The sequence below is a fragment of the Gadus chalcogrammus genome, chromosome 2, assembly GCF_026213295.1.
Source record: "Gadus chalcogrammus isolate NIFS_2021 chromosome 2, NIFS_Gcha_1.0, whole genome shotgun sequence".
In the NCBI taxonomy this organism is placed as follows: Eukaryota; Metazoa; Chordata; class Actinopteri; order Gadiformes; family Gadidae; genus Gadus; species Gadus chalcogrammus.
In genome coordinates this window covers 5,972,531-5,999,799 of record NC_079413.1, presented here as the reverse complement: position 1 = coordinate 5,999,799, position 27,269 = coordinate 5,972,531, and the positions used below count along the sequence as shown (strand labels likewise).

The following is a 27,269-nucleotide window of genomic DNA, read 5'->3' as shown; positions in this document are numbered from 1 at the left end:
AGATAGCAGCAACCTCTTCTTCCAATAGCCGCTCATTAAATCAGAACCCACCTGATCCTTGGTCTTGCCCTCTCTCTCCCTGACGAACGTGGTGACGATCCTCTCCGTCTCCTCCCGAAGTCGGGGGTAGGAGTTGAGCTGAAAGGCAACACGGCACAACTCTGTAGCACTGACGGCTCAGGCATGCCGGCATGTCTGCATGCATCCAGTCAAGAGTTTGTTAAGTGAGATGAGCGATAATTAAAGGAAGTGGTCTGTCTGTGTCTGTCTGTCTGTCTGTCTGTCTGTCTGTCTGTCTGTCTGTCTGTCTGTCTGTCTGTCTGTCTGTCTGTCTGTCTGTCTGTCTGTCTGTCTGTCTGTCTGTCTGTCTGTCTGTCTGTCTGTGCGTGTGTGCGCGTGTGCGTGTGTGCGTGTGTGCGCGTGTGTGCGTGTGACGGACGGACAAACTTAACAGAAGAGCCAGAATTGAAAGTAAGCAATATTCTGCAAACACATAGAGGCCAGCATCTGTATTCGGGGTATATTCTCTTCTGGGCACATTGTAAATGGTAATATATAATAATATATACTATGAGGTGAGAAAGGCCCTCACCGTCAGGACATGGATCACTTTATCTGGATCATAAAACATTTGATGACCCTTAATTTGCTGCGGTTAATAATAAACAGATGCGCCAATCTATGCAATTGCGTCATATCTGGCTGATAGAGAAGCCTTGATACACGTCAGATTATGTTAGTATTAGTGGAGAAGGTCCAAGGGAAGGGTATGAGACAGAATGAGATGCTATAAGGGATGGCAATCTCAGCGACTGTTCCCAAAGGCAGAGGCGGTCAGGGCAGGCAGGCACAGCGCAGCGTGCGTGCGGGGCATGCAGGTCTCTCCTCTGTCCACAAGGGGTCAGCGGAGCCCTGTTACTATGGAAACACGCCCCAGTCCGAGCTCACTAACAGGCCCCAATCAAAGAGAGCCTTGAGGGGATAGTCGTCATCGGTCCCTCTCTCTGCATCGTTGCCTTTCCATCCGGCGAGGCTGATAGCAGCATGACTATCTGCCATGTGGGTCAGTGAGACCGCGAAGCACAGCCCACTGTGCTAGAGGACGCCCGGGCCGGAGAGGGCCTCTGTATCACTAGGCCTGAGCATTCTGCAGGGGAGGGGGCAGTGCAGGGAAGCGTAGGTCAGCGCTAAGCGCATGGGAATAAACAAGTTCACTTTCATGTGAGGACATCAAAGTGAGGTATTTAGGAGGAGGGAGAGAAGAGGAGGGGAGGATGAAGAGGGAGTGTGAGCACACATTTTAAAGGTGCTCCAAAGGTGGTACAGCAGGAGGAGGAAAGGTGGCGAGGGGGGGAGGCATAGTCATTTGTAGGCTTCCACAAAAGGATTGAGAGGAGCAGGACCCAGGGAGGGATGGGTGAAGAGAACCCAGGGAGCGATGGGTGAATAGGACCAAGAGAGAGACGGGTGACCATGTGGGGTGGGGGTGATTGCTGGAAGCGGTCGATAACATGAGCGCGTCCCATCTTCGTTGGCGGAAGAGGGAATGTGTTCTGAAAACAGGGTCATCTCCTATGATCCCGTCCCTTTCGTATTCCCCCCTGGTTACCTTGGCGGCACACTTCATGACGAGCGCGGTGAGCTCGGACACCACCAGGTCCACACATTTGAGGCTGGGCACTTTCAGTTTGCGGATCTGCTGTTTGACCATGGCCTCGAAGGCCATGTCGGGGGTGAAGAGGCCCGTTCTGAGAGGGCATGGCGGGGTGGGTGCGTGGGGGTCAAATGTTGAGTGGGGGATGCGGAGAGAGAAGGAGGGAGAGAGGAAAATAGAGTGACGGGAGAAGAGGAAGAAGTAGTGGTGTTTAGTTGGTGGTCTGGTTAACAATTTCCAAAGAAAAACAGAGGACTCGCTTTCAAAGAAGACGAGGCCTAGGACAAGCGGCAGGTCATCTCAGAGTCTTAGCAAGCCCGCGGGCCCCTGTATCATGGGGCCAACTAGGGGACACATAACAATAATTGATCGGTACCTAGGTACCCCTGTGTTGGGAGGACAACCACAGTGCCAATAAGCCAGGTGAACCCCTGAGGCCTGCCGCTTGTCCAACGGGACGAGTCCAGAGATGCTGGGGAGGCATGGCGATCCACGCACCCCCCCCCCCCCCGAGTGAACATCTCATCGCCACGGCGACAGCGGACGCGTCACAACACTCCACAACAAGACAGCGCTGCCCGGGCACAGGGCCGGCCGGGCGGGGCCCGTGGCGGTCAGAGAGTGGGGGGGGCAGACGGAGGGAGGGGGGAGTGAGAGGGGGGGGTAAACCGCACGCAACACCTTTTGTCCTCTCATCCTCCCCAATCACAGGAACAACAAGAGGCAGAGGTGTTATTGTGTGACGGTGAACCCTCCCCCCCTCTCCCATCCATGGGGTGAGTGTGATTACACCCGGACCCCCCCCCCCCCCCCCCCCCCACACTAACCACCTGCCGCCCCCCCGTGCCCAGGCTGGGGTCGGGAGATGTTGGACGGCTGCAGTACCTTGTTGGTGCACTGTCTGACCGTGTTGATGAGCTCCTGAATGACCAGATCGATACATTTGAGACAGGGCGTTTTCAGCTTAACGATCTGCTTTTTGACGATGGCCTCAAACGCCAGGTCGGGGGTGAACAGGCCCGTTCTGCGGACGCACAGAGAGAGACACAAGCGCAGAGGGCGGACAGAGACGACAGAGTTAAACGAGGACAAGAGCATGCGAGCAAACAGACAAGACAAGACAAACACGGGGGATCGGAACAATGGATACACGTGGGATATACTTCATCAATCCCGCGGGGAAATCCAGTCTCTACATTCAACCCATCCTATGCCTGGAGTCCCACAGGGTTACACTCGGGAACCAGCTCCAGATGCAGTGCCCTTGCCTCGGTTATGGGCAGTGTAGGAGTGTCTTAACTTGCATGTTTTATGGTGTGGGGGGAGAAAAGGGGGTTCGAACCAAGGACCTTCTTGCTGTGAGGCAGCAGTGCTAACCACTCGTGTCAATTTCTGTTTTATCCTCTCGGACCTCTGGGGTCCGAGAGGATAAAACAGAAATTGACACAACCCGACATGAAGGCACATCCAAACAAACAGACAGGAGGTCACATCCAAACAGACAGGAAGTCACATCCAAACAAACAGACAGGAGGTCACATCCAAAATAACAGACAGGAAGTCACATTCAACAAACAGACAGGACTGACATCCAAAAGAACAGACAGGAAGTCACATTCAACAAACAGACAGGACTGACATCCAAAAGAACAGACAGGAAGTCACATTCAACAAACAGACAGGAGGTAACATCATAACAGACAGACAGGAAGTGACATCCAAAAAAATAAAATGATAAAAGGAAGCAAGAAAACTGTGGCTAAATCATAACAAAACCGAACATCATGATGGATTATGTGCATTGGCAGAAAACCACAGAGCGGGAGAGACAGAAAGGTCCGATGGTTCGTGTTCACACAGGACCACAGAGAAGCAGAAGTGACCCGGAAGGCAAGCGCGGAACAGGAACACTTTTTTCTCAAGTTTCACAGATGGCGGCTGCAAAGAAAATACATTGCGCTCGGAACCGTGTTAGCGCCGAATCTAGGGATGTCGTACGGGGAGAGGACGATGAGTTAGCAGAAGGACAGAACACAGTGTGGCCTCTGCCTGACTACATCTATGGACTCCAGAGGCTGCTGCACTCTACTTGCCTGACACCGTGGACGTTTTTGATGGCGTGGCTAATCTCCCTCCTCAGCTCCTTCTCGTCAAACACAATCTGGAGGGACGTAGCATACAAGACCGTTAGCAAGCAACCCATTACACGCGCCTACCGGGGTAGGGAGGGGACTGCGCTAAGCATTCGAGTCCAGAGACATCTGTACTGTACTTGATGCACACAAACGTGCACACTTGTACACACACACACACACACACACATGCACACACGTGATACCACAGCCCGGTATCGTGTGTGTATCGTGTGCGGGTGCATCGTGTGCTTCGCGTGAGTGTGAATCTGTGTATGTGTATCTGTGTGCGGGGAACACTTCGCTACTTGATCCAGAAATGCACACTTGTACACACACAATACCACGCTGTGAGACAGACGTCCACACAGCACGGTATTGTGTGTGTGTGTGTGTGTGCGACTGTGCGCGCAAGTGTGTGTGCGTGTCCCGACTTGACCAGCTGAAGGATGCCCCACAGTGTGGCATTGTGTGCGTGTGGGATTGTGTGTGCCCCCCCCCCTTGACCAGCTCAAGGTCAAGGCCATCTCACAGCGTGGTATCGTGTGTGTGTGTCTGTGTGTGTCTGTGTGTGTGTGCGCCGCGCACACGCATACACACAAGCGTGCGTTTCCCACCTTGACCAGCTCGAAGGGGAAGCGCTCGTGGAAGATGCGGTTGATCTTAGCACCGCCCGACAGCTCGTTGGTGTCCACCTGGTCGCCGGAGCCCTCGATGCACTTCTCAAAGTCCACCCCGAACTGCTGCACCAACCTGAACCCCGCAGGGGAGGGGAGGGGGGGGAGGGGTAAAGAGAAACAACAAAAGGTCAAGGTCGAACACGCAGAATAATTGGACTTGGCAGGGATCTCAATAATATAATAATGCCATGTTTTTCTCGATGCAATGTATATCTCAATACTACAATTCTGTTAACATTGCAATATGATTTAAAAAAATGTCAATAATTTTTTAAATGAGCCATACAGAACAGAACCTAGGTGGTGCAAATTGCCCACAGGCGAATGCAGTACAGCGCCCTCTGTAGGACGGTATCATTTATTTGCTTCCATTACAGAAATAAAAATGGTTTTAGGTCAACCGATGCAAAGAATCCTGATGCTGACATGGTAATGGTTTATTTCAGCCCCATCCAAAAGGACATACATCCGTGTTATTTGGGGGGGGGGGGGGGGTGAGTGCACTCACTGCAGCAGGGCCTTGGTCTTGCGCTGGGGGTCATCTGGACTGAAGTTCTTGTACTCCGCCACCTCCTTCTCCAGGCCGAGGTACTGGCTCTGCAGCTTGCTGCGCAGTCCCGGCAACGTGTCCCGGATGTGGTTCGTCAGTTGCTAGCGCCGGGGGGGGGGGAACCAGTTTGGAGTATTTAGCAGTCAACACTATACAGTATGCATGCCAGTGGATTCATAACAACTCCGAGCTGCCCTGGTCCGAGCCAATCCAACAGACCTGGTTGAGGGCCTTCTGCAGGTGAGGCGTGCCCATTCGCTCCGCTATGTGTCTGTAGGACGGGTGCGACAGGAAGAACTTCCTCTCGGCGGCCATGGCGGCGCCGATGTCCTTCTTCCCGTCGATGTCCTTCTGACTGCGGTTCACCACGCCGATGTAGCCTGGGGGACGACAACGATACACGCAACGCGCCGACGCCCAGAGTCAACACACGCCTCCGGCAGAGGAAGGAGAGTTTTCTCTGTGTGGGCCGTCGGCGTCCGGCGGGCCTACCTCGTCGCAGGGGCAGGAGCTTGTTCTCCAGGATGTCCTTTGCGTCCGTGCCCTCGTCCATCAGGTCCAGTTTGGTGATGACGCCGATGGTGCGAAGACCTTGTTGTGTATAAAAAAAGTGTGTGTGAGTGTGATTGGCCGTTACAAGCCGTTTTGAAAAATCTGCCTATTCCGACATCACAAGTGGGCGTGTCCACCTAGATCTGTGCTGGATAGATCAATCTACCCGCCTACAAAGTGGACCGTAGCAAACGTTGGTCATCTATCCGTCATACATCTAGGAGGACACGCCCATTTGTGATGTCAGAAGAGGCCGATTTTCTAAACGTATTGTCACGGATAATCACACTCACACCTGGTGGCATGTCACCTTTAAGATGAATTCGTTATATCTAGACGTTTTGCCGTTCTCAAATACTTATGGCCTCCCTTTGCTTTCAATACATGCACATATAGTCCCTGAATAAGAGAGTTCTCTTTCTACAGATGCTTTGTGGGGGACGCCTCACCCTGGGGGTCCACCTCCTTGGCGATCTTCAGGGCGTCCGAGTTGGCCAGGTCGGTGTTGGCCGGGGTCACGGCCAGGATCAGGCAGCTCTCCTTGGTGATGAACTGCATCAACATGTCCCTGATCTGGTGCTCGATGTCCACCGGCTGGTCGCCCACGGCAACCTTGGTCATCCCCGGGAGGTCGATGAGGGTCAGGTTCAGGACTGAAAGGAAGAGGCCCAGAGGGGGGGCGAATTAAGGGCTGTGTTTGGACTGACGTGTGTGATGTCCGAAACAGTTTTGTTAGGACTCCTAACAAAACGGCGGCGGACATCACACTCGTGACTTGTGTCAGTGAGTGAGTGAGTGAGTGTGAGAGAGTGAGTGAGTGAATATGAGAGTCTGAGAGAGAGAGTGAGTGAGTGTAAGTGAGTGAGTGAGTGTGAGAGTGAGTGAGCGAGTGAATATGTGAGTGTGAGAGTGAGTGAGTGAGTGAGTGAGTGAGTGAGTGAGTGAGTGAGTGAGTGAGTGACAGTGAGAGTGTGAGAGTGAGTGAGTGTGAGAGTGAGTGAGTGAGTGTGAGAATAAGTGAGTGAGTGAACGAGTGAATATGAGAGTGTGAGAGTGAGGGTGAGTGAGTGAGTGACAGTGAGTGAGTGAGAGTGTGAGAGTGACTGAGTGTGAGAGTAAGTGAGTGAGTGAGCGAGATTGTGAGAGTGAGTAAGTGTGAGAGAGTGAGTGAGTGAATGAGTGAGTGAATGAATGGGGGAGGCTGCTCATGTACCGTTCGGGGAATAAACCCTAAGGTTTATGGGGATGGGAGAGATTCCCTTGTTGGAGCCAGTTATCCTTTCGGTCTCCGCTTCGATCTCCGACCGAACCTCCTCAAAGTCCACAAACTTCTTGTTTTTGCAATGCAGGAACTCGGCATACTCTGCTCTCAGAAGGAGGGAGGGAGGGAGGGACAGGGAGGGAGGGATGAGGAGGGAAGGAGGACGCAAATGTGGCATTTGATAGTACATTATCCATCAAAGTCAGACTACAACACCTTACTAGTCTTGTTATTACACCTGTTCACACATTTCAGAAAATCTTAATAAACATTCATGCCAAATATGCTTTCAAACGAGTCTAATCAGTTTGTCCTCATTATCAAACTAGGACAAAATTATACTACCATAATTGCTGGTTGAAGGTTAACCTAGTAAACAGCTGTACTGGAGAGTAGATTGATGGTGGTGTGCATGGTGGAGGGAACGGCAGGTTAAAGCCCAATCCCATTTCTACCCCTTACCCCTTTCCCTTACCCCTCCCCCTTGTTTTGAAGGGGTACGGGTAAGGGGTAAGGGGAAGGGGTAAGGGGAAGGGGTAAGGGGTAAGGGGTAGAAATGGGATTGGGCCTAAGTCTGTGACTCTTACCTGCTTTGTTGTTGACCAACTGTAGGATGAGAGGTCTGCGGGTCACAATGCCAGAGCCGCGAGGGAGGAAATCCCTGAAAGAGAGAGATGAGTAAGACCGGCATCATCAAGGAAGACACAGAGATATAGACAAGGGATACGCATTCACGCGCACACTCACACACACCCACACACACACACGGGGAGTGACAGGAGAATCCAATAGGAATAGATTGAAATAACAAAAACCAGGGAGAAAACAGACGGTAGGATAAGGATGGCAGGGTGGAGTACAGTAAAAGATGAGGAAAGAGGGAGACGGAAAAAAGAATTATTCATTACACCAAAGGTCCACTTCCTCCCGATGAGCGACAAGAAATTTCACACCTTAAAGTCCCCCCCCCCCCCCCCCCCCCCGAGTCCAAATCAAATGTGACAGTCATTTTCTCTCATCATTAGAACCGCAGGGATCAGTTCGTACACAGCACGCACGTACACTGTTGCCTTGATGCGTACATACATTGATTTCACCATGCAGCGCGCGTTCCAATCGACAAGCTACTTCCTCATGGTGGAATTTGACAGCTCTGTGGCTGCGTTTGGAGGAGGGGAGGGTGGGGGGGGGTAGAGGGGGGGGGCCCGGCTTCAGTCAATAACGGTGGGCCTTCGGTGGGCTCCTGACTGGAGGGGTCACCAATGAGGGCATTGCGGCGATCGACAAATAACCTAAATAAGTCAAAAGAGGGATACACTATACCTAACAATGGCCGGCTGCATCCCCTTTCAAAAGCACCGTTTTCCACTAGTGTGTCTCGCCACCTCAGTGCACAATTAATGAATGGCATGCATTTTCACCGCAGCCTTGCCTCGCACAAAAGGTCAAACGCAGCCATATGTGTAAGAGGGGGGGGGGCATGGACCGTGCTAAAAGAGAGTGCACACTACTTACAGGAAGCTCAACTTAAAAAGGAAATAAGACGGGGACAGGGGGGGCACGGGGGGGGGGGGGGGTCTTTTTGGCAGCCATGCTTGCACATTCCTCTTGAAGTGACCGGGTTCCTGGGGAAACTGTTAGGTCAGCAGTCATCATAGGGCCCTTTTCTCTTGACCCATCTGCTCTGCCCCTGACAGCTCCGTACCCTGCGCAATGCGAGGGTAAAACGCTCTACACATGGGGTGGATCAGCAACACGGGGCGGGCAGTCGTGCCAACCCTAGCTGGCAAATTAGCTTTTATATTGGTTTAAAATAAAAACGATGTTAGCTTAACTGAACCAAATTAATGGTACTATCCTACAGAGGGCGCTATATTGTCTTTCTGTACTTTATGTTCTTAATATCGCATCACCGTATAAATATAGAATTGCAATAGTAACAGAGTTTCAATACCAATCATATGGTCACCCTTAAATCAATGTGATATGGTATCAGGGGATCCCTGCCAATTCCATGCTCCGTTATCTAATCGCTCTCCTAACTTTCTCCTCCCTTTGCCTCCAAAGTGGCCATATTGACCAGCCTTAGGGTGGGAGGATATTGTACTATGTGGCTCCCGACTTGGACTCAAAATACTGGCAGCCACATGACAGCGGGGGAGAGAGACGACCAGAGTGAGAGAAAAAGAGAGTGGGAGAGAGAGAGACGGAGAGAGTAGGAGGAGCAGCCATTGACTGCTATATTCCAGGCATTTCACCCTATGCTGAAACAGTCGGGGGAAACATTCTAGAAAAAAAATCACCAGTCTGTGTGACCAGGCATGAGTATTGTCCGGCACATAATGCAGAGCGTACGCGTACGGGGGTATGTGTCACCGTGACTCACAAAAGAGAAAGCCCTGGTGGCCGTGGCTCGACTCAGTGTTAGAGGGGAAGAGAGGGCGCGTGGGAGAGTGAGCGAGAGTGCGAGAGAGTGACAGACAGAGAGTAAAGAGGCCAATTAGAGGACGGCATCAACAGGGGTCCTTTAAATGCTAATGTGTTTGCCTAATGCGACTCTGCAGGCACACGGTGCTCTGGCTTGGGCCCGGGCCGAGGAACCACCGCCTCAGAGTGGCGGTCCACCGAATGTGTGACATCTAGTAGCCACACATTAACGAGGGCATGAGGGCCGGGCCAGCGTCGACTGGACCGTAGGCCATGAAAACGCCCAGAGGGAAAAGGCTATTGTCTCTCCCTTTTCAAATTGGCTCAACCCATCTGGTCAATCATCCCTAGAAAGCCACTGATAGGAAAGCAGAGGCCTACTTCAAGAGAACAGAGGGGCCAGACTTCCATTATTGATGTGCTGTAAATGATAGAAGAGGCTGAACAGATTGCGTTTCATTGCATGCATTATGCATGTCCGGGCAGAGACCCATCGCAGTCTTTGGGTTACCTACTCTTGCGCAGAGAAAGAGAGGAGGACAGCGAGAAAGAAGAAACGTCTACACCAGCTCTTCCACAGTGCCACTTCTCTGTGGTTTCTAAACCAAATCACCAGGTTTTAATTGGTGTTTGTACGCGTGTCTGCGTGGGTCCGTGAGAGACAGGAAGAAAGATAGACGGTGCGGCTGCAACATGTTATTACGAGGGTGTAAATACACAAGCAAGAGTGTGGTTTGGTAAGACAAGGCTAATTCTAAAGGATCTTTTACGTTGCACCAAACCTATAATCGTGGTGACCCGCATTCCCACAGCAGCCTGTCAGATTTCACCCCGGGCACCAAAAGCACTGCGCTGGTCACAGTTTGGTGTGAAATACGATCACTTTTGTGGTTACGCTAAATGAGTGAGTTTGTAAACCATTGAAACACACTTTACAATGTAAAGTGACAAATAGACTAAATTCTAAGTGATAAATAGACTAAATTCTAATACATGTAAAGTTTACATCAATAATATACGAGTCTGTTTATATTTATTTATTATATATTATATATTAGAATTGGAATGTTGTCAACTTGTTTATTACATGGATTCCAGAACCTGCCTTTCAGGAGTTGGCAAACCGGTATTGTAGCGATATCATTATTTCAGATAAAGGTCCCAGCCCATGCCAGCTTGCATTGCTAGATATGACCTTGCACCCCCCCACCCCTCTCCAGGACAATGACATCACGACAAAGTAGTACACACACACACACACACACACACACACACACACACACACACACACACACACACACACACACACACACACACACACACACACACACACACACACACACACACACACACACACACACACACACATTAACCGTACATGTTTCAGCTTTTGTGGTTTCTATACGTGCATTGTAAGCGTGGGATAGCTGGAAAGTGTCTGGGTCTTCTAAAGAACACCAGAGATCAAATACAATTACACCCAGAAGGCAGGAAGTGATGCTACAGCATTAGTGTCATGTTTGAATATTTGAAAAGGTTAAGGTCATCCACAGTTTCAATGATTCGCCAGCCAGTCTAGACAATTTGATATCTGTACCTTCAATTTATCTGCAATGGGAGACAACCACATAATCAGTGACAAATGATGTGAATGATGAGCTTGACTTTGTCACATATTAAATGGAGTGGTTTAGGGCCATATAGTATTTTGTGCCTTCCCGTGTCTATAATTATATTGATTGTATTATAAATGTAATCGTTTCCAAATAGACACTGAACATTGACCCTGGTGAGTCCACTCATGAGACGATTACTTTCCTCTGTAATGAGCACCACGACCAGCAGGTGGTGACTTGTCTCATTACTTATTCATACCGGGTCTTGAATTGGGTCTAAAACTCATCACTGAAAAATAATAACCCAATGCATCTGCAAATTAATTCCCCTTAAAAGCCTCGGCATCCACCCAAATAGGATGTTGGAAGAAACACACACACATAACCGATTAAAACCCAAACAAGAACACTCACAAACAAACACACACACACACACCCAAGGCCATTGTTTCAGTTGGTGATTTGATTAGCCTGTGTGTGACAGGACACGCACCACAACAACAACAACAACAACAACAACGACCGGCCACTGAGTTTCCATCCCCCTGGCAGTCTGGGGAGTGAGAACAGGCCCCCCATCTCATCCACAACAACACAGCATGCTGAACAGCATCGGAGCACATAGAGGTCAAAGCACAGAGGCCCTCGAGGGGAAACTGTCTGGCCTGGCTGACTTGTCCCATTTCCCTATCAGCATGCTGATGGCTGGGAGAAGAGAAAACGATGCAATAAGCAAGAAGACTAATAGAGATGGCATGGATATTGACAGCGACAGGGGATTGCGAACTCTGCGTGGTTTCTTAACCAATCGGAGAACATGACATCACTCTGTGGTCCTCAATGTGGCATAGTGAAGAAGAGGCTCATTTGTACCCTTGTTATGGCTACATCTGTGTGTGTGTGTGTGTGTGTGTGTGTGTGTGTGTGTGTGTGTGTGTGTGTGTGTGTGTGTCACTCTGCGACGGGGGTATTCCCATCCCATTGAGGAGCGACGGCAGACTGGGAAAGAGAGCTCATTATGCTATAGTAAACACTCGGCCTTTGCTTGCACACAAAACACACACACCCTCTTTTTTTCAACACAAATCCAGCCAAAGACAGCCGATTTTAAATACAGCAACAGTCTACGTACGATTGCGCATCTTGCGTATGCTACTATACTTATACTTTATTCACCACTTTACTGTATGGTACAATTTGAAGTGTTACAGATACTGTGTTGTACAACTTGAAGCATTGCACACAGGGATACTATCTCACTTTTACTACATGTGAAGGATGGCCAGTGCAAGGTGCACCTGCTATCACCTGTGGGTGAAGTCATGGTAGCAGCAGAACAGGCCACTTCCAGGCCCGCACTCTGAATAGGTCTCTTAAACAAAGAATGAGTCACACCTCAGTTCTGCGTAAGCAAGCCCGTTGCTAGTGAACAGAAGTGCCACCCTTTGGCTCTTATCTATATAAAACCTATCCCCCTCCCAATGTGTGTGTGTGTGTGTGTGTGTGTGTGTGTGTGTGTGTGTGTGTGTGTGTGTGTGTGTGTGTGTGTGTGTGTGTGTGTGTGTGTGAATGTGTGTATGTGTGTGTGTGTGTGTCTCTTCCTCCAGAGTGGTTTTAAAGGGCTTTATGGAGTCCCCCACTATTTTTCATTGCACTTTTTTTTTTCCATCAAAGTATCAATAGCTCAGATAGCTTCATGGGCTCAGGCTGCTCATGTTTACGAGGGCAAACGTGTGTCAGGTGTCATCGGACTACACGATTGCCACTCAAAATAAATGCGAGTTGCCCACTCTATTCGGTTAAGAGGAAGCATACAAATGCATATTCAAATGAAGCATACTTGTTGTCTTATGCCTGCATGCCTGCATACCAGTATGCTTTGTATAATTGTGTGTGTGTGGGTTTGTCCTAAATGGGTGGGGTCAAACACTTGCCTGCCATAGTCTTTTAAAAAATGAAGGAAACCTGCTCAACAAGATGCTCGTGAGAAACGTGCCTTGTGACTGCAGGGTGATATTACTCATACTAATGTGTAGGATAGGTCAGGACGCCTGGACGGGTTGGAGAGGGGAGGATCTGTGTGCATGAAAGCCTGAGGGTTACTGTTCAGAAGACACAGATAATTGCTGCAAAGTGACTATTGCAAAGTGACTATTGTCAAAGCCTACCACACTGTATCCATACAAAAGGGGAAGATGAGGTTTTGGCAATCATGACTATACATGGCATAAGCACTTATTTAGAGGTAGTAATACGTGTGCAATGTGACATCAGGAGACAAGAAAATACTATTAGTCATGTGATTAATCCCAAAGCACTAGGACATATCCTTAAGGCTAGTTAATGTTTATCCAATTGCTGCAATATTTGCCTTTATTAGGTACGGAATGCCCCAATCTATACAGTCCTACTTTCGCTTTAGACCTTGACTTTAAAAACATTATGGGTGTGGCATGCAATCGAAAATATAATTAATATGTATATTTTGAGGAGAGGCTATAGGGATGGCAGAAAGAAAGATAGCGATCTGATAGTTTATCTCAAAATCCTGCGTTGCACGCACGTCATGTTTAGAGAAAATGTTTTAGAGGTAAAGTAAATAGCCAACTCCAGAGGGTGTACGAGCACCGCACAAAATATCATACTAAACCGGTCTGTCAGTGGCTTTAGGGAGCGTCCAGGTCATAAATGAATTAACTATTGGGTCAATTTCGTTTTTTTTCCCTCAGTGTTTCATGTGCGCTAGGAAACAACATAGCATCAGCCCTAATGGATAGGCTGGTAAACTGTGACTCATATACACATTGAATCCGTTGCAACAACGAGAATGAAAACAATCAAACAGCAGGTACAAAGATAATGTGGTATAGATGAATCATTGATAACCATGCAAAGAAGAAAATATGTCAACAGTCAGCGACACAAACCTGCCAACGAAATTTTCCAAGACAGAGCTTTTCCCAGCACTCTGTCCGCCGACCACAGCGATTTGAGGGAGGTCCAAATTACAACTTTGGCCAATAGTGCTGAAAGCGTCTTGAAGTTTGTTGATCAGGGGGATCAGGTCTTCCATCCCCCGGTTCCCCATGGCTTCGTTTGGTTGGATCAGTCCCTCAACACAAACCAGAGGCTAGCTCGTAAAAGCTAGTCAATGTTAGCTTAGCAGGAAGGTGTTCAGGTTACTATAAAGTGCGGTGTTTCACTCTCTCCCACAGCTCCTACCTCTGTTCCCTCGATGTATTGTAGGCAGTTTGTGATTATTATATATACACATAAAGGTGTCCGTGTTCTTTCAACGGGTTTGCTCGTCAAGTCGGCTAAAATGGATAAAAAACTCGCAAAAACAAAACTTCCTTCTAAATATCGCCATCCGGGATCGGTTGAAACCATACAGATAAAATAAGAAGAGAGTGTGTGCGTGTGTGTTAGTGTGTGTGTGCGCGCGTGTGTACGTGTAAGTGTGTGTGTCTTTGTAAGCACCGCCCACTCGAAGCTCAGACAGAACGGGTTCAAAATGGCTCTCCTAGCCGGGAGAGGGCATCTGGAAATATTTTACAATGAAAAATGATAATGGGCTAAAAGTAGTGATGCGGATTGATTCTGATCCAAATCTTGACTTTAATGAACAACTTTTTAAAAAAAAAAAAAAAGCGAATGTTTATGTTATTTAAAGACAGGTGTCAAAAGCATGATAGTGGCCATTTATTTTTCGCCCTTTTTGCAAGGTCGAAAATACTTCCTTAATTATTAACTATCAACAAAGTGGAGACATGCTGTTCTTTATTGAAAATCAAAGTAGTTTCTCCCAGTTCCCAAATTAGCCTTTCCATGATTGTGCCCAATGTTGAATGTTGAATATACAATTATTTTCCAATTTGAAACATATCTTTACCTCGTTATTCTACCGGGGTTTCAATACATTCATATGTACAATCATGTTAAAAGTGTACATAATATGTACACTTTTAACATGAGTGTACACATAAATGTTTATATTATAAATGTACACTTTTCTCCCTCTCATTATTACGACTCTACGTTGGAAACCAGAGCCGCCCCGTGGTTGGAGAGAACCTCCTCCCCTGCTATCGATGAATGAGACACATCCATTGGCTGAGCTCGCTGCCTTTTAAGGGGCGTTTACATAATATTTAAAAAGTACCATTTCAATGGTCAGTTGAAATGTCAATCTCCCTTTGAGACACGTTATTAGCTACATTGGCGATACAAACTATTCTTCCAATGGTCACTTGGAATGTCAATCACCCAAAGGTTCCGACCCTTTGATGTACGTCATGTACGTGTTTTGACAATCCAATATGGCTGCGCCCATAGATAGTGCATCAGATGTAGTTGCTTCAAAAACGAGCATGCCTTCATTAAAATCTCTCTCTGCGATTTCTCCACTTACTTTGCGAATTATCGCAGAATGTCCGGTGACAAAAGCAAGAGCATGTGATCTTAAATTGCCACATTCTCTCGTAAACACGCCCGTTTTCATGCCCGTTGGCACTCAAGGAACTCTAAAAGGTATCACTTCGGATCAATTAGAGGATCTTGGATGTAAAATATGCCTCGGCAACACATACCATTTAGGTATGAGACCGGTAGGTAAACGCATAACAAACTGGCTAGATTCATAACCTAACAAGAAGCATGCAAATTAAAACGATAATATGGATGATGTAGGCCTAAGCATATGCCATATATTAAACGCACGCACTGTTGTTAATAGGGGCCAGCGTTGATCGAGAAAGCCAATGGTTTGCATGGTTTCATGAACTGGAAGAGGAATCTCCTAACTGTGAGTTGTTAAACCAATGGACCAATGGACTTGTTTGTAACCACTGTAATAACGGAATTGTTTTGTATTAACAGCAATGTTGTAATAGGAGAGCTTATGGAAGATACTACGTATGGTCTGTAACATGAAATTGTGGCAGCAACAACTTCCCTGCTTGTTACAGGACAGCGGGGGGTTCCAGATGGTGTCTCTTGTTGAACTTTCCGAGGTTACGGAGGAAGGTGTCAAATTTAAATCTCCCTATGATGGCAATGAGATTCTCCTGACGCCAGAGAAGTCCATCGAAATACAAAACAGCCTCGGTCAGGGTTTGACTTTTCGTCAAGTCTCCCTATTTTAGAACATCAGCGCTGAATGCTTGAAGTGACCTCAAGTGTCTGCCCGTTCAGGATCCGACATCATGATGCAGCTGGACGACGTGGTCAGTAGCACGGTGACGGGTCCTCGTGTAGAGGAAGCCATGCACCGCTCCATACGCTGGCTGGACCGCTGCATAGGGGCGAATCAAAACCAAGAGAAGCAGAACCTGTTTGCCATCATCCAGGGAGGCCTGAGCGCAGACCTGCGCAAGACCTGCCTCGACGGTACGTTTGTTCACTAATAAACGGATACCTTTCCACCTTATATTTTTTCCTGAAATTGTAAGGCCTGCCTCAACAGTGCATTTTATTTTCACCTTCCACTTGTTGTGTCCTCACTGACGAGTAGAAATGACCAAGCGGGATGTGCCAGGCTTCGCCATCGGCGGGCTGAGCGGAGGGGAGGAGAAGGACGACTTCTGGAGAATGGTGACGCTCAGCACCGACCACCTGCCCCGACACAAGCCTCGCTACCTCATGGGCGTTGGGTAAGTTGCCCTCTTTTAGTTTGGTTCTGGTTCTGGTGCTTATCGGCCTTCCTGTCAACCACTTGCCACTTTACTCAAATGACACTTGAACCCTATTTATATATCCACAGCCATTTTGCACTAATATTAGATTCACAGTTGGTTATGTAAGGAATTAACCACAAAAGTGTATTCCTCTTATACCAAAGTTACCAACCATCAGATATAAATTATGTTAATCTATAAAGGTATTGTTTTATATTGATTTATGCAGCAGAATTTGAGTATTCTACCCTGGCAGTTTGAGCATATTGTTTTAGTGTTGTCAAGGAAACGTCTGGCTGGTAGTTGCATTTGACCATTGTTTTTAATGTTGGATTTGTGCAGATTGACGACATAAAGCACTCAAAATATGTGTATCACTTATAAAATGTCTCAAATAGTGGTAAAGTCCAGTTTTTGTCGTTTTTGGCTGTAAAGGGTGTTTTCTAGGGCCATTCGGCGATGACGTCACGTTGGGGAGACGTGGTGGAAGGTAGCCTCAGCCTAGTACTAGAACTATGGCATAAGAGGTGGCAAGAACCACAAATAACATGTATGTTGGCCCACAGCAGTAGCATTTCGAACCTCTCAAACGTGAGAGGGCAAATGAGGAATTGCCGAGAACTGATCAAAGCCAATTAAATGCATGGTCAGAGGAGAACGAGTGGAGAGTTGCTATCATTTAGCAAGCAGCAATGAGCACTGGAGCTAGTCAATGAACGGCAGTGCATACAATAACGACACTTTTATTTATTTTTACTTTCAGTGAATAGCACCGAGTGAAAGTCAAGGTTTTCTTTATATCTAGTGACAGCGATTATGTCGTAAGTACCGGTAAACTAAGTCAGAAGATCTAGAAATAGAAGGCCTAATGCTAATAATGGGCTAACAGCCTATCGGACACGCAATCAGTGCACTTGCAAATGAGTGCATGCAAGTATAACCGATCGGGGTGTGACATTATTTAATCATCAATCTACCGCAAATACGACCAGACAGATACATTGAACGCATACACAAAGCTCATCGTCCAACCCAGCGGACAGACAGCCCACAACAAGCCAAAGACACCACGGCGGGTGTGCTCTCTCTCTCACTCTCGAACACCCGTAAACTATCACTCCAACTTATCCAACTCCAAGGCTAGGCTGCTTCACTAAGACTACAACTAACCACAAGGTCTTCATAACCATGCAGTATGCCGAAGCCGGAAAGGACACGCACAGTCGCACACACTCATCTTATGCAAAACAATTTTATAAAAAGTTTTATCATCAACATTCAGTTACTGCAAAGATTTAAAGACTAGCCTCTTACCATAAGTTAGAATGGACCCAAAGTATGTGATTGATACAGTCTGGTTTAGCTTTCGCTTGCTTCCTTTTTTAGTATGACTTCTCAACATTACGTCTTTCTTGTGTTAGGCGCACATGGCTAATTTGCATACGCGCACAGGATTGGCTGGCTCCGCAAGGCAAATAATAGAACATATTTAATTATCTTTCTATCTATCTATCAACGCATGTGTATAGTTTTAACGTGATGTATTTTGTGTATGTCCAGTCAGACTTGTTGTCTCCCTTGTTCTGTGTGGTCTTGTAGGATATACTGTGTCAGCCGAATCACCTAAATGAATTCCTGACGATTTGTGTAGTTTGGTATTAATAAAGACTTGACTAGGCTATCTATCTATCTAGGCTATTAGTCAACAATAATTCGCAGAAGGCGAAGTGAATAGTGGGGAATAGCCCCCGAGACCGAAGGTTTATTTGTTGTTATTAGCGGACATTTTGCGATGAAAACAATATCGGGTTTGAGATGTCAATCATGGGATATTGCCCAATATCCCAAGATAGCGAAACAATCAAATTGCGCCATCTTAGGAGGTTCACGTGTAGCATATACTAACTACATATAATATCTATGTATTTATCTATGTATCTGTATAATCTGATGAACACTCTCTTACTAGTCCATACCCTCAAGGGTCTCAATGCGGCTTTGGTCCGTGTCTCCCCAACGTGACGTCATGCAATGCATTCTGGGGGAAATGAGAATCAATAGCAAACCGCTAAAATAGTACCTACTTTTCGTATTACGTTATGTTTTGTGATACCTAACAACATTAAATACAATAAATAACAGTTTAAATCTTTATTACCAACAAGCAAATTGCACAAATTTGTTGGAAAATAAACCCTGCAACACGGCCTTTAACATGTAAAACGAGGCAATGATAACTTTGTAAGTGTACAGATTGAACTACTGATTGTATTGTGTGTATAAAATGTCCTTTTTAATAAACAATCTGTGCACTTACAAAGTGATCAATGCTTCGTTTTATATGTTAAGACCCTTATTATACTACCAAAGAAGAGTCGGGCTACTTCTAGCCTTTTAAGTGGTTTAAAATAATGATTTCGTTTTTACCATAACACATGCCCCCATCGTTCCAAATTTATAGCGTTTTGGTAGAATCGGCTAAAAACAGCCAACTTAAGAATGTGTCTATACGTGCTTTTTTGCTCCCAAACAAACATTCCAACTCGTTATCATACTTAATCATCATATATAAGATCCATTTTACACTGGATTTGTCCTTTAAAAGGAAGAGTTATCCTGTTATTGAAAATGCCCCCTTGGATCATTATTAACCAATCAGGAATAAACTGTTAACATTGCTGCTGTATTAGTTAAAATATTTGCCTTCTATCAAATAAAGTGGTGAGTTTTGCACCCTGAAATATAGTCCCTTTCATAAATGTGTATCAGAGTGTGGACAAAAATGCCTCTGGACATTGTTTTTCTTCAATTACTCTTGTTCAATTACTGTGCACATGGCTAGAAACTTGTAACCATTGCCATGCGTGACATGTCTCTGTCCTCCTTCGCTTTAGCTACGCCGTGGACCTGGTCGTCTGCGTGGCTCTTGGCTGTGATATGTTTGACTGCGTCTTCCCCACCCGTACAGCAGTAAGCATGCTCATGCTCAAATTGGGCTGTGGTCTTCATCTATGCTTTCATAGTGTTTAAATAAGTAATGCAATATCAAGCCAATGAATCCAATGGTTTGAATGATCTTCATGCTACCCCCAGAGGTTTGGCTCAGCGCTGGTGCCATGGGGGTCTCTCCAGGTTAAACAGAAGCAGTATGCAAAGGACTTCCAACCGATTGACCCGGATTGCAAGTGTCCCACCTGCAAGAGGTAAACCGAGGTCAAGCAATAGATCTTAGGGGATTTGTATGAGCTTACTCTATATTGATAAAAACCTTGTGCTTGTGTACTCTGCGTTGGTTCCATTATTTATTTTCTCCATTCCTTCCTGATAACCATATAGTTGGGTGCCTTCATAATACCTAGATTGTCTCTTTATCCCTTAATCAATAAAGGAGAGAAACAGATTCTGTATTAAACAAAGAAAATGACCTTTTAAGCTTTAATTACCAACAGTGAAATCATTCAAGTTTAAAGCCAATGTGGGTTTAAATTGAATCCCTGTGGCTTGCAAGCTAAATTTATCTCAGCGGTTCTGAGATGACTTCATGTTGGAATATAAATATAGAGATTACCTTGAATGAAGAACAACACATTAAGTTTGATTGCTTATTTTTTTGTGCAAGGTGGTTAGATTGAGTGTGCTTGTGAATTCCCCTTTTTGTTATGTTCCAGACACAGCCGGGCATACCTGCACGCCTTATTCAAGAATGACACGGCTGCTATGCATCATATCACCATCCACAACATTTCCTACCAGGTTAGTAAGGGTGATGCTATTGTCATGCTGTCAAGTGTTGGATTGTCTGAATATATGTATATATATAATGTTATTAGCATGCTTGACCTGGTAAAGCTTGCTCGTTCGAATATGGCCACGGGGTTCAGCTCCCAGTTGCAGCAGCTCCTTTGTTCAGTTTGAAGTAGTGTTAAGGGATGATTATGGTTCCACGTCGACGCAACGCAAGGGGGTTTAAGGTCCCATTACGTCCTTGCGGACCCCCCTTGCGTCCACCGTGAGGGCCTGACGTGCGCCTCCCAACAATTCAGCCTTGGGTCGAGGCGATCAAGCAGCAAGGGCTGTGATTGGTCCGCTTACTAAAACCCGTCGCAGAACCAAAAGGTGCACGACTGCGTAGAAGCGTCTGCTTGGTCATTGCGTTGCATCGACGTGGCATAATCAGCCCTTTAGTCCATGTGGAGCTTCTCCCCCCATGTGCCTCAAGTGGCAAAGTAAGAACGAAATGTTGGAGACTAGAACGCAAATTCACTCAGCTTTAACTTAAACTTACTTATCTAACCCATTCGCTCAGGACTCAGTCAACGAGGGATTTAGTCCCGCCGTTCTCTATGAATCTGAATTTGGATTTTGGAAAACATCAAGATCAATATTTAATTTTGAGGAGAATTAAAGGCAGCGGTGAAGATGAATAAATAAAGCATTTCGTAATTAACACATTTGCCCATTTCAGACGATAATCCAAACAAGTGCTTGTTACATGGTCATGGTAAAATATCTTTTTTTTTTATTTATAGAGACATTAAAATAGTTTTTTGCAAATAATAAAAAAAGAGGAAAATCAACATTAGTTTGACATAGTTATTATGTGCATAATATTATGGAATATGCAAATACACATCCAATATTTGCTTATAATTTACATAAAGTATAAACAGATTGAATATTTGAAACGGCAACAGAAACGAAGGGATTTAATGTTACTATGTTTTTTATGTCTCCATAAATAATAGACATTACTCAAGCAGACTTGTTAACCGATTCTACTCGATTTTAATTGACTTCCTTCCATCTGTTCTTATGCATACTGATGGTTAGTAATTGATTATGAAGAAGCCCTGTTGTCTCCTGAATGCATCACGCTGTGCCTCCTTTCGTAGCTCACCCTGATGCTTTCGGCGAGGCAGAGCATTATCGACGGCCGGTTTCCGGATTTCGTGAAGAACTTCATGAGGAAAATGTTTCCATCCAGTGACCAGTACCCCAGCTGGGCCGTGGATGCCCTGGCCTCGGTCAACATTACATTGGATCAACACTGACAACGACAACTGTTTTATTTATAGCTAAATATGTACCAATCAATCATACTTTTATATCCTTTTTTTACGTGTAAACTGCTTTTTACATTGTGCTAAACTGGACAGTATTAAATGGAGAAAATAAACTGTCTTGGTAATTACGCATTTTTTGTAGTTACAATAGCTACAAAGCCCATGCCCCTCCCCGTTCCACGCAGCACATATGCACACACGCACACACGCCTCCCCATTACTTGAAGGGCACTTTCAATACATTCCTCTTTTTCTCATGAATAAGATACATTAATATTGATTTATCAATATGTGCATTGCGACAGTTATTTGTGAATCATGTAAAGTTACCAACGTTATGAGTTGTTTTGTTGTGTTTATATTAGGCCGTTTTAGACAAGCCATCTGCTCTTAATCGAGGCTGGATTGTGATCTTGTGACATTGCCACTAGAGGGCAAGGTGGACAAAAAAAAAAATTGTAAGACCTTCGTCGAGAAGCTCAACTTTGATGTTCCATTGCTGCGATTGTTTTTGTTTTATTATACCCAGATGCTTTTTTGGCGCTTCCTAAAATAGCAACAACGATTGATAAAATGGAATCATTCAAATCGTTTGTTAACAAAGTCTATTGCCTAGGGCTATTACCAGGATTGAAAGTTGGTTTGATGTCGCTGACTGATTTGCATCAATTCAAGCAAACGAATTCTCCACATTAGTAAATAGTCAAGTTGTTCTCTATTTAAAAAGCATGTGGGAGGCGTTTTGTTTATTTTAAAAATAGGCCCGACTGAAAATCTCCTTATTGGTTTAAAAAGCTACAGTTGTTTATATTTGAGACGCCAGGGGATTAGCCTAGTGCTTAACATAATTTGGAAAACTGCACAACACCGGTTTATGAATATGTCCCCAAAAAATCAAAATAAATCAGAGCTATAAATCAGAGCTAGTTGTAATTTAGCTTCTTAAACGTGCAAATGTTGCTGGTAAAAACTGTTGCATATTAAAAATGATATTTAGGTTTCTTCTAAATGAGAAACAACAAACGCTCTCCATAACCATCAAGCCAATACAATAAAGCACCGTGAGAATCTGGTCCCCCACACATCGATTGGCTGCATCTCCGGTCCGCTCAGTCGCTGCGTGAACGGGGATGAGAGACCAGAGAATGTTGATGTTCAAAGAGAGACAACCAGTTGCACGCCAGCTGTCACACCAAAAGTCTACCCACGCATTACGGCGGAGCGTACTCGACCTGTTGCCTCGAAGGGAAAAAGTAGGGTACATCGACAGGAACCAAAAATAACATTCGTTTGGGGCAGTCATGCATTGTAGTAGCCTGGTATTCACCTAGGCTACGGTCTCCATAGCAGTGGAAGATAGTTTTTTTTTTTTTTTTTAAGGAATTGCTTTATAGTCTCGAGGTGCGGTTTTTGTTTTTCCCTTCAGGTTTTTTTTTTTATTGCTCTTTCAACGCCGAAGAAAGGGGACAATGGTTGAGCTGGAGAAGGAGGTGCTGCCGTTGCCGCCTCGGTACCGGTTCCGAGACCTGTTGCTTGGAGACTGGCAATCCGACGATAGGTAAGCATGTGAACTTGAGCTAATGAAACGAATGCACATCTTTACACACTTTGCATCCTCTTTGTGGCGCATACTTTCCGTTCAATAGCAGCATCATTACCACCACCACCATGATCAACACTTGAATGCATTTCCCTGTAAGGTACATTTTATGTTATAGGCGTATTAGGAATAAGGGAGCAGCGGATCTTGGTGTGGTGTCAGCGGCTCAGCAGCTCACACACCCATGTTGCAACAGGTAGTTTGCTCGCGCGCGTATCGCTGCCAATATCAGCCTGGGTGGTTTGTTGCTGTGGCTGCGCGTGCGGACAAGACCATCAGAGTATAAAAGCATTTCAGGGGAAAACTATTGCGTCACCGAGACAGATAATCAACTTTTTAAAGAGAAGGCGAGTCTCCTTGTGAAATTAAATGAAGGAAAGGAGCCTATGGTAATTTGTGGAATTTTAATTGGAAGGTATATGGGGAGATACATGGTGGGGCAGAGTTAGGCCTATTTAGGCCTAACTTGGAGGTATAGGACAAATAGCTACGTGTTTCTTTTTTTGGCTTAATTAACAACAACAAAACAACAAAAAAGAAGCGAGTAAAAAAAGGCCTATACGTAAAAAGGTAGTAAAATAACATATTTGTAGACCTATGCACAATACCTCCATAGGTTAGGAACATCCTGTGCGGATTAAATGGCAAAGTATAATTATGGGCCAAAGGGTCTTCATTTAACCCCCCGGATGGGATATAGTGGCTGCGTCAAATCCACTAGTAATCGAGCTGACATTATATCCGCTTGAAAGTATGGGATGCTGTGTTATTAATGGATGACCAATGAGTTTGCATATCCGACTATTGGATTTGGGTGTCAAATGGAAAACCCTATTCCCCATTTCACGGCTGGTCTACCTTGTTGCTAAGTGAGAAATGAGGCCCGACGTACTTGCTGGTGGTGCTGAGTGGGTGTGTCGAATCCGATAATTGGGATAAACATCGCCATTAAAAACCTTTGGCTATATATTTGACGTGACAAATGCATTTAGGGTGCAACATTATCATGCCCGGGTGCAGCCTGACCTCGGGCAAACCATGACTGAAGAGACCACCGCAGTTCGCATTAAACAGAAGAGTGTACCCCCTGGGAGCATTATATCACTTGATCTGCAGAAGGAAGAGTAACAACCAAATTAATTTGCATAATGTCTTTGCGATTAAATCCCGGTAATCCATGTCATCCGATCAATAATGGAAAGAGACCGATGAGGCGTTGTTTATGCATGGATCTATTTTGAGTTCTGAGATGAGGAGAACCTCACTGCTGGGTGGCTTGGGGGGGGGGGGGGGGGGGGGGGGGGGGGGGTTGAGTATAGGCTCAACAGATGCTCCGTTGCGCTCCGTTTACCTGCTGCCGTAGGGAAGGCGCGCAAGCAAATGAGCGGCTTGGGATGGCTCGTAGTCCATTGGACGACGTGGGCGCGATGAGTGCGATTGTTTGATTGTTTGTTTTGCCAGCTGCTTATAGTCGAGCTCACAATGCAAATACAAAAATGCAAATTTACGATCCAAGCTACCTGGCTTCTGTATTGGAGGTTGGAAAGCAAGTGACCAGCCTGTTTTCTGATAGCTGTTGAACTCAGATCCACAAAGCGAGCATTAACTCCTCAAAATAGAAAGAAGAAAATGGCCCGGGGAGGGAAACCGAGAGAACCACAGGTTAATAGTGCCACAAAATTCATTATTATTTTCATCTTATTCCCAAGGCTGAACCACTAAAAGTATGCAGGTGCACTTACCATTACGAGTAGCAGAGGTCCACATTCATTGAACAGTAATGCCTTAGTCATGTCCATGCTCACCCCCTGTAGAAAGCCACAATGTATTTAGACAAAGAAAAACATGAAGCCAAGCTTTTAATTCTCCAGCAAACACTTGTGGCTACCGCATGCTGTATATGTATAGTGACTAAAATGCCTCTATCCAGCATTCTGTGTGTGGCCAACTTCTCCCCATTCTATTCATCTTTGCCCTTTGCATCCAGCGCTTCTGGGCTTTCCTACTTATGCCGCTTTTCCACTGCATGGTACCAGCTCGACACGACTCGACTCAGCTCGCATTTTTTGCGTTTCCACCGCGAAAACATGGTATCTGGTACCTGAAGTGGCTGCTTTTTCTAGTACCGCCTCGCTCTAGGTTCCAAGCGGCTGAGCCGATACTAAATGGTGACGTCGGCAGACGGCCGGCCACTGATTGGCCAGAGAGTGTGACGAAGTCACGAGAGCGACATGGCAACCATGCTGGTAACAGCCATAGCAGCGCCGCAGCCAACATATTCCACTTCTTCAACATGCCAGCTAATAATACAAACACGAATACCATCGCATCGATGTCCTCCATTGTTGTTATGTGGGTTCGGTCCATGTGTGGTTTACGTAGGTGTTGTTTGCGTCGCGTATAAAAAATACGTCACGGCCCTTTCGCGCAGCCGACCCCGCCCACGTCCCGGAGGTACTATTTGCGGTGGAAAAGGACCCGCGCTGCTACCGTGTCGAGTCGTGTCGAGTTGTGTCGTGTCGAGTCGAGCTACATGTGCGGTGGAAAAGCGGCATTAGTGTCTTTGACCAATCCTGCCTGTTGGCATCCTCTCCCCTCCATCTTTCTTCTGATTAGAGTGTCTGCAACACCGCCTGGCCTTTACCCCAACTCCTCCCGTGCTCTAAAGAGCTCCCCTTTAACCCTGCCGGAATGCTTTGCACATCGTCCCACAGCTCTCAGGTGTGAGATAATTTAAAGAGCTCTTTAAGGACAATAACATAGGTGTGAATTGATTTGTCATTCATCTAACACGGCTATATTACAAGTCTCCCTTCCATGACGGCACTGGGGAAGAAAGACGAAAAAAGGAGGAGAAGGAGAAGTAGACATGCATGCAGAGCGTTCCCTCTCTCTATCCTCTTGTGCTCTCCCTATCTCTGCCAGGGGTGTTTATGGCTTCAGACTGATGACTATTATAACGCAATCAGGGTGAGGAGATGCGCTGGGATGCGGCACGTCTGTGCGACGTTATCTACAGGAGAAATATTTGCCAGAGAGAGAGAGAGAGGGAGCGAGACAGTGGCAGATCACAGAGAGAGATAGCAGTAGGGAGAGCATAACTGTCGTGGCTCGCCCTCTTTTGGCTTCCTTCATGGCCAGAGAGAGCTAGAGAGCGAGAGAGAGAGACAGATACAGAACATAAAGGGAGGGAGAGAGAGAGAGAGAGACAGAGACAGAGACAGAGAGAGAGAGAGAGAGACAGAGACAGAGACAGAACATAGAGAGAGAGTGAGGGAGAGAGAGGGAGAGCGAGACAGAGACAGAACATAGAGAGTGAGATAGGGAGAGAGAGAGAGAGAGAGAGAGAGAGAGAGAGAGAGAGAGAGAGAGAGAGAGAGAGAGAGACAGAGGCAGAACATAGAGAGAGATAGCAGTAGTGTGCATAACTGTGTGGTTCGCCCTCGTTTGCCATCCTTCAACTCTGTGTTCTCTGCTGGTATGTCATTGCTTTGCATTTCCCCCGGTTGAACAAATGCCAGATGACCCAGCAGTGAAATGGCAGGTCCTGTACGGGTTAATGGTCTGCCGTCATAGGTAAAGGCTTTGGTGTTTTTCATTTTGAAATGAAAGTCCATCTAGGGAATTAACACCGGAGGAGTTGCTTGGGCTGGATGAGTATAAGAATTAGAATTAGAATAATGACCACCACGGAAAAGTAGTCTGTTGTTGTCTCCCGCAGTCTGGTTTGTTTACATCATTAACTCATGCTTAACAACATGCCTTTTCTGTTTTGTCTCTCTCTCTCTCTCTGTCTCTCTCTCTCCTCTCTCTCTCTCTCTCCTCTCTCTCCTCTTCTCTCTCTCTCTCTCTCTCTCTCTCTCTCTCTCTCTCTCTCTCTCTCTCTCTCTCTCTCTCTCTCTCTCTCTCTCTCTCTCCCTCTCTTTATCGGGCCCCTTGTTCTCTTCAACTGATTTTTATCTTGTGATTGACTCTCCTGTCATTGATTTTGGAATTCCAGAGCGGTCAATTCTCTATCTTCGATTCTTCCCGTCTCTAAACCCCTCATTACGGCCCCAT

At 46.2% G+C, this 27,269-nt stretch overlaps 3 protein-coding genes across 13 annotated transcripts in view; 2 read left to right on the top strand and 1 right to left on the bottom strand.

Moving 5' to 3' along the window:
- Window positions 1-14,304, bottom strand: part of dnm2a (dynamin 2a) — a 29,520-nt gene extending 15,216 nt beyond the window's left edge. For 5 of the 11 annotated variants that reach the window (XM_056577202.1, XM_056577210.1, XM_056577218.1 and 2 more), the window contains exons 1-11: window positions 13,800-14,302; window positions 7,417-7,490; window positions 6,782-6,931; window positions 6,018-6,221; window positions 5,509-5,607; window positions 5,236-5,396; window positions 4,975-5,117; window positions 4,404-4,539; window positions 3,748-3,815; window positions 2,540-2,678; window positions 52-138 (exon numbers count right to left, since the gene is read on the bottom strand). In XM_056577202.1, coding sequence (XP_056433177.1) covers window positions 52-138; window positions 2,540-2,678; window positions 3,748-3,815; window positions 4,404-4,539; window positions 4,975-5,117; window positions 5,236-5,396; window positions 5,509-5,607; window positions 6,018-6,221; window positions 6,782-6,931; window positions 7,417-7,490; window positions 13,800-13,960 — 1,422 coding nt within the window. In that variant the 5' untranslated portion in view covers window positions 13,961-14,302. Of the gene's footprint in view, window positions 1-51; window positions 139-1,609; window positions 1,749-2,539; window positions 2,679-3,747; window positions 3,816-4,403; window positions 4,540-4,974; window positions 5,118-5,235; window positions 5,397-5,508; window positions 5,608-6,017; window positions 6,222-6,781; window positions 6,932-7,416; window positions 7,491-13,799 lie in introns of all 11 variants that reach the window. The other 6 variants (XM_056577233.1, XM_056577258.1, XM_056577273.1 and 3 more) reach the window with 3 other exon arrangements.
- An 828-nt stretch (window positions 14,305-15,132) lies between these two features.
- qtrt1 (queuine tRNA-ribosyltransferase 1) lies at window positions 15,133-21,742 on the top strand. The gene is made up of 9 exons (XM_056577186.1): window positions 15,133-15,479; window positions 15,608-15,676; window positions 15,840-15,978; window positions 16,066-16,260; window positions 16,385-16,523; window positions 19,442-19,517; window positions 19,641-19,750; window positions 20,216-20,300; window positions 21,440-21,742. The coding sequence occupies exons 1-9, from the start codon at window positions 15,192-15,194 to the stop codon at window positions 21,596-21,598; spliced, it is 1,260 nt and encodes a 419-aa protein (XP_056433161.1). The 5' UTR covers window positions 15,133-15,191; the 3' UTR covers window positions 21,599-21,742.
- A 1,337-nt stretch (window positions 21,743-23,079) lies between these two features.
- LOC130404186 (potassium channel subfamily T member 2-like) overlaps window positions 23,080-27,269 on the top strand; it is a 14,176-nt gene continuing 9,986 nt past the window's right edge. The window contains exon 1 of the mRNA XM_056608834.1: window positions 23,080-23,168. Coding sequence (XP_056464809.1) covers window positions 23,080-23,168 — 89 coding nt within the window. The remainder of the gene's footprint in view (window positions 23,169-27,269) is intronic.